Source organism: Ovis canadensis, chromosome 2, assembly GCF_042477335.2.
Source record: "Ovis canadensis isolate MfBH-ARS-UI-01 breed Bighorn chromosome 2, ARS-UI_OviCan_v2, whole genome shotgun sequence".
Lineage (NCBI taxonomy): Eukaryota > Metazoa > Chordata > Mammalia > Artiodactyla > Bovidae > Ovis > Ovis canadensis.
In genome coordinates this window covers 96,184,173-96,191,578 of record NC_091246.1, presented here as the reverse complement: position 1 = coordinate 96,191,578, position 7,406 = coordinate 96,184,173, and the positions used below count along the sequence as shown (strand labels likewise).

General features: G+C 39.7%; 1 protein-coding gene across 1 annotated transcript in view; it reads left to right on the top strand.

The window, feature by feature from the left end:
* Positions 1–948: 948 nt before the first annotated feature.
* Positions 949–7,406, top strand: part of CAAP1 (caspase activity and apoptosis inhibitor 1) — a 77,050-nt gene continuing 70,592 nt past the window's right edge. The window contains exons 1-3 of the mRNA XM_069574154.1: positions 949–1,363; positions 4,871–5,071; positions 6,476–6,560. Of these exons, the coding sequence (XP_069430255.1) occupies positions 1,058–1,363; positions 4,871–5,071; positions 6,476–6,560 (592 nt within the window). The 5' untranslated portion in view covers positions 949–1,057. The remainder of the gene's footprint in view (positions 1,364–4,870; positions 5,072–6,475; positions 6,561–7,406) is intronic.

Genomic DNA, 7,406 nt, shown 5'->3' with positions numbered 1-7,406 from the left:
TCAGAGTATCTATCATGAGGAAATAGCGTTCTAATCAGTGGAACAGTATTCAACATTGTAAGCCAAGAATCCAAGTTAAAACTAATCTTATCATATGTTAGAACTTACATTTAAAAAGATTTCAGGTGACATTTTAAATTGCCTCAGCCTTTCTTTTTCAAACAAACTCGATTACATAAAACAAGAAAAATAACGTGCCAATAACTTTTGATCAATTTCTTTTTTGGGGTACAAAATAATGTAATTTTTTTCTTGTTATTTACGGCGGTATTTTTCTGACATGTGCCAGAAGGTCAATAACCAAGACGCCAGTATTTGACTATTAAATAAATTGAGAAAGGATAAATAAAAGCGCCAAGTGCCTTCAGAAGTGAAAAGGAATCATGCCTAGAAAGTAGTGTTAATGGGTAAAAACAAAGAAGCAAGAAACTGCTCTTGTACAACTTCTTGCTGCTGCTGCTAAGTCGCTTCAGTCGTGTCCGACTCTGTGCGACCCCATAGACGGCAGCCCACCAGGCTCTGCCGTCCCTGGGATTCTCCAGCAAGAGTACTGGAGTGGGGTGCTAATGCCTTCTTCATGTACAAATTCTTAAAACACATTAAAAAAAATTGTCCATGTGATGATGATAATGAGTTTCTCCTAAATTTGCCTCATTGTTGTTGAGTCAAACAAAAATTGAAAGACAAAGGAAATCGGAAGATCAAACAATATACCTTCAGCTTACTGTGTATTGCATACTGACAAAGATTGAAAAACAGTATCAACAAGGCAAAAAGCTATTGTAACGCTCCATCTATGGTTCTTTGTATATGGAAACATACAACAAAAGTCCTCACACACCGCTCAACCGCGCTCAAACTCTACAGCCAACCTCCGCAGTAGGCGGAGGCAGCTTGATTGGCCCCCACCCCGCCTTCAGAAACGACTCTAGACGTTTGCGGCGCGACCGGAAGTGACGTCAAGCTGCGACGCCAGCTCCTGCAGCTCGCCGCTGCGGGAGGCTTTTGGTCCATCAGGAGACGGGTTCTCTCACCGGATGGTTGCTGGAGTGGGATCATGACGGGGAAGAAGTCTTCCAGGGAGAAGCGGCGCAAACGAAGCGGTCAGGAGGCGGCGGCGGCCCTCGCAGCGCCGGACCTGGTCCCTGCCGTAGGCAGCAGTGGCAGTGGAAGCACCAGCGGCTGCGGGAGCGCAAGCGGTTGCGGAAGCGTCACCTGCTGTGGGAACACTAGCGTGAGTGGAAGTGTCACCGGCGGTGGGAGCGGCGGCAGCTGCTGGGGTGGCAGCAGCGTGGAGCGCGGTGAGCGTCGGAAGCGGAGAAGCACTGACTCATCTTCCAGCGTCTCCGGCTCCCTGCAGCAGGTGCGTGCGCGTCTTTCTCGTCGCTTCTCGAAGCGGCCGCGGTTTCAGAAGGCGGGCGAAGAGCAGAATGTGACTGCGGGATGCGGAGCCTGCTGTCGCTCCTGTTAAGGCTGCGGTCTTACGGGATCCAGTGTCTGAAGTTCACGTTCCTAAGTTCCCTTGAACCCCACACTCCCACGACTTGAACTTAAAATTTCTGGGTTTGCTGATCGTCTGATGATTGCCTTTAGCTCCTTCCACTCCTGTGGTCACCTTAGTCTCCCTGAAAAGTCTGGGTCAGAAACTAGCCTTCAGTGCCCTTGCAAGCCCCGCTTTACTTCTCGTCATCTACTTTATACAAGTTGAGAAAATTGAGGAGCAAAGAGATTAAGGAAGTTTATTGGTAGTTACCAATTTGTTAATAACACCTACATTGGAATCCAATATCTGATTATAAAAGCCCTCTTTACTGTGGTACATGTACACACGGAATATTACTCAGCTATTAAAAGGAATACATTTGAATCAGTTTTAATGAAGTGGATGAAACTGGAGCCTATTGTACAGAGCGAAGTAAGTCAGAAAGAGAAACACCAATACAGTATATTAACACATATATATATATGGAATTTGGAAAGATGGTAACGATGACCCTATATGTGAGACAGCAAAAGAGACACAGATGTAAAGACTCCGTGGGAGAAGGCGAGGGTGGGATGATTTGAGAGAATAGCATTGAAACATGTATATTATCATGTGTGAAATAGATCGCCAGTCCAGGTTCCATGCATGAGGCAGGGTTCTCAGGGCTGCTGCACTGGGATGACCCTGAGGGATGGGATGGGGAGGGAGGTGGGAGAGAGGATCAGGATGGGGAACACATGTACACCCGCGGCTGATTCATGTGAATGTATGGCAAAAACCACCACAATATTGTGAAGTAATTAGCCTCCAATTAAAATAAGTTAAAAAACAAAACGAAATAAAACCCCTCTTTATGTGCCTTCAACCTGGCAAAATAATGCCATTAAAAAAAAAAAAGTTTGCTCACATTATAAAACAGATGCAGGAAAAAAATAAAAACACACAAAAAAACCAGTTGCAGGACTGCATGCTTTAAATATATACAACACACATGATGGGAAATGGAAGGCTTTCTTTATGCTTCCTCATTAATTGTTTGATACGCAGCCCCTTCATTGACTCGTCAGCCTTGATATTTCTTATTTTTTTGTTATTTTGCATTATCTAAGGCTTTTTTCTTTTCTTTTCTTTTTTTTCAATCATTTAGTGTAGTGTTGAACACAGGCATTCATAGCAGGCATTCTTTTCCCATTTTTGTAGTAGAAACAGTTTTTAACTTTTATATCAGTAAATCTATTTGTCATAGGTTCTGAAAGATATCTGATCAAATTAAGGAAATTTTTAATTCTGGTTTTTCCGAGATTTTGTGGAGTCTTATCAGTTACCTTTGGGGCATTCTGTTGAGGGGTCATACAGTTTTCTTTCTTTAATCTGATAATGTAATTTTATTGATAAATTGTCCTTGCTTTTTGAGATAAATCCTATTTGATTTGTTGATTTGGTGGTTCTACTCGACTGTAATTCAGTATTTTTATTAAATACGTTTGTGTTTATGTTAAGTTAAATCAGATTAAGGTTTTTATTTTTGTAGTTACCCTGTTTTGTTTTAGTATTGGGCTATGGATTGAGTTGGGAAAACTTAACATTTTTTTTTTTTTCACGTATTCCAGAGTACTTTATACCTTTCTTTCAAGGGTGTACTTGACTGTTGGACCATACAGCTCTTTGGGTCTGGTGGATTTTTCTAGGGGTAGTGTATTTTTCCTTAATGCCTCTCACCTTTTTTTCTCCCCCACTTTCTTTGATGGTTATAGATATATTGAGTTTTTCTATTCCTTCTAGATTTAGTTTTGGATCAGTTCAGTTCAGTCACTCAGTTGTGTCCGACTCTTTGTGACCCCATGGACTGCAGCATGCCAGGCTTCCCTTTCCATCACCAACTCCCAGAGCTTGCTCAAACTCATGTCCATCGAGTCGGTGATGCCATCCAACTGTCTCATCCTCTGTCATCCCCTTCTCCTCCTGCCTTCAATTTTTCCCAGTGTCAGCGTCTTTTCCAGTGAATCAGTTCTTCACTTCAAGTGGCCAAAGTATTGGAGTTTTAGCTTCAACATCAGTCCTTCCAATGAATATTTTGACTGATTTCCTTCAGGATTGACTGGTTGGATCTCCTTGCAATCCAAGGGACTCTCAAGAGTCTTCTCCAACACCACAGTTCAAAAGCATCAGCTCTTCGGTGCTCAGCTTTTTTTAGGGTCCAACTCTCACATGCATACATGACTACTGGAAAAACCATAGCTTTGACTAGACGGACCTTTGTGGGCAAAGTGATGTCTCTGCTTTTTAATATGCTGTCTAGGTTTGTCATAGCTTTTCTTCCAAGGAGCAAGCATTGTCTGATTTCATTTTTGGATATCACCATTCTTATCTTAAATAGTTTGCATATTTTTGGTACTCTGTTATTATGAGAAGACCAGTAATAAGGATTGTGTAAGCATTTGCATATAGAACTAAACTGTATTTTTATGAGAAGTACTTCACTGGGAAGTCTTACAAATAGGGAGGATGATTATGTGTGCGTTTTATAAAATCCATTTTGGTGACAGTATACAAAACAGATTGGCGAAACCTTTGATTAGATATAGGGAGTCCAGTGTGTGTGAACTCAGTCACTCAGTCCTGTCTGACTCTTTGTGGCCAGGGACTGTAGTCCACCAGGCTCCTCTGTGCATGGGTTTCTGCAGGCAAGAATACGGGAGTGGCTTGCCATTTCTGACTCCAGGGGAATCTTCTCCATCTGGGGATCGAACCTGCATCTCTTGGCAGGCAGGTTTTTTACCACTCATGCCACCTGGAGGTAATCTAGGCAAAGAGGATGTTGCCTTGAATCAGCATTCTGGCAGTAGACTTGAGAGACTGGATAGATTTGGAAAATAGGAGGCAAAGTTGATTGAATTGTCTTAAATTACTTGCCGGCTTTGAATATGATTGGATGTTTAACAGTTTTAAAAATGACAGTAGCTTCTGGTAAGCAGTGGTACTTTATTATATATGTGATTTGTAACATTTTGCTGCTATCCTATTTGTTTTAAGAATTAAGAATGACCATACATACATAAAATTCTTGGGTGAATGGTCTACTGGAGGAGTATCATATTCTTCAGAAGTCTGAAATTGTAGAAAATTATTCAATATTGAGTATATTTTCATTTGCGTGTTGTAAGATATTATTATTTCTTCACTTTTTATCAATTTGCTGATGATTACAGCCTGGAGAGTAATGTCAAAGAATACTGAGCAATTAAATAGTCTTTTTTGTGGTTTTAAATAACTGATTTATGCAACCAAAGCATTTGAAAATGTTTAGTAAAGATTTTATTAAATGATGTATGATGTTATAGACATATTTTTATTGTTTAATGGTTCTTTATATCTTAATTTTAGGAGGCCAAATATCTTTTGCCACCTCTGGAAAAAGAGTTATTCTTGGCAGAGCACAGTGACCTTGAAGAAGGTGGATTAGACCTGACTGTGGCATTAAAACCAGTTAGTTTCTATATATCAGACAAAAAAGAAATGCTTCGACAGTGTTTCTGTATCATAGGAGAGAAGAAGTTACAGAAGATGCTTCCTGATGTGTTAAAGGTACTTCATGACATACACTAGCAGGTTCCCCACTATATAGAGATATACAAAAACTTTCTTTGTAGCAGTCATTTTACTTAATGGAAATTATAATTGTATGTTTTCAACTAAGCTACTTCAAAAAGATATAGGGATTTTGCAGAACCATAATGGCTTTGTGTCTTGAAAAATTTGCCAGAAAGAAATGGGACACTTAACTGTATTTAGGTAAGGAATTTTTTGACCTTCTGGGAATAATTCTATTAAATATTGGCAATTTAAGTAACTAGATTAGATATATACTGATTCTTTTGCTTTAAGAAGTAGTATACTAATGTGTAACAGTATGTAATAAAAGAAAGAAAGTGAAAGTGTTAGTCACTCACATGTCAGACTCTTTGTGACCCCATGGACTGTAGCCCATCAGGCTGCTCTCTCCATGGAATTCTCCCAGCAAGAATACTGGAGTGGGTTGCCATTTCCTTCTCCAGGGGCTCTTACCGATCCAGGGATTGAACCCTGGGTCTTCCACATTGCAGGCAGACTCTTTACCAACTGAGTCACCAGGGAAGACCACAGTATGCAATGATAGTTGGTAATAGCCTGTATTTCATTAAAGTCTTAAATATTTTTGTATGTTTATTTCTGAAAATTACTCAGAAACGTATGTGGTGTTGTAATTTTACTGATATGGAAAAAAGACTTAGGCAAGTTAAACCCAACAGCATATATATCTAAGATGAACAGAGCCAGGGCTAGAATATTTAAGCCTTTAGTGGTATTCACCTAACATAAATAGGAGAAGACTCTTGAGAGTCCCTTGGACTGCAAGGAGATCCAGCCAGTCCATCCTAAAGGACATCAGTCCTGAATATTCATTGGAAGGACTGATGCTGAAGCTGAAACTCCAATACTTTGGCCACCTGATGTGAAGAGCTGACTCATTTAAAAAGACCCTGATGCTAGGAAAGATTGAGGAGAAGGGGACGACAGAGGATGAGATGGTTGGATGGCATCACCGAATCAACGGACATGGGTTTGGGTGAAGTCTGGGAGTTGGTGATGGACAGGGAGGCCTGGCGTGCTGTCGTTTATGGGGCCGCAAAGAGTCGGACACGACTGAGCGACTGAACTGAACTGAAATAGGCTACTATTAACAATATCTGGTCACCTGACTCACTCTTTAGTTTGTTCTTTCATAGTTAACATGACTTTATATGTTCCAATTAAAACTATAAATTATAATGTTTGCATGTTAACTGGCAGGTCTTCAGATTTTATCCTATAAAAAAGATATATGTGACTTTTCTTTGGTTTGACTGCACAACTTTGCTAAGCAAGAATTTTTTTTAATGCTTGCTGTTTTCTAGTTTACTTTCGTGCTGTATTATATAAATGCATTTTTAAAAATATCATTTTCTTTAGAACTGTTCAATAGAAGAAATTAAAAGACTTTGCCAGGAACAGCTAGAGCTCCTGTCTGAAAAAAAAATTTTGAAGATTCTTGAGGGTAAGAATGCATATTTCTACCTTCTGGTAACTTAGAATAGATAGTTAATACTATATTTAGCATAAATCATGAGGTATTTTTACTTGACTTCAGCTTTATTCTTAGTCATTAATTAATATTTTTACTTCTCTTTATAGAAAATTATAGTTTATATCGTAGAATAGCATCTCAGGAATGGACTTTTTGATGTATGTGTGGTTTTTCCAAATCAGTTATGTAGGTAAGAACATTGAGGTTTGTGTGAAAAAAGTTTATCCAAAATTCTATAAAAAATTATTAAGAAGGCAAAGACTTCTCTTAAGATATTTTTTAGTTTTTTGCTTTCTCACTGCTTCTAATTATCCACTGAGTACCATTTCTGCTCTGCTGCTAAGTCACTTCAGTTGTGTCTGACTCTGTGCGATCCCATAGATGGCAGCCCACCAGGCTGCCCCGTCCCTGGGATTCTCCAGGCAAGAACACTGGAGTGGGTTGCCATTTCCTTCTCCAATGTATGAAAGTGAAAAATGAAAGTGAAGTCGCTTAGTCATGTCCGACTCCTAGCGACCTCATGGACTGCAGCCTACCAGGCTCCTCTGTCCATGGGATTTTCCAGGCAAGAGTACTGGAGTGGGTTGCCATTGCCTGCTTTAATAAGAGCCAAATGCAGAGTTAGAATAATTTCTTGCAAATTCCTGACATTTGTCTAACTGCCTAAAGTAAGACTCTTCTTTGCCATACATTACCTGTAGAATTTTGGATTTTTAAGCTGCTTTTTTTTGACTCTACAAGGATTTTAGTATTAGTGTTACAAGAGAAGGAACAAAAAAATGGAGACTTTCAACTTCTAGAGATAACACCTCTTTA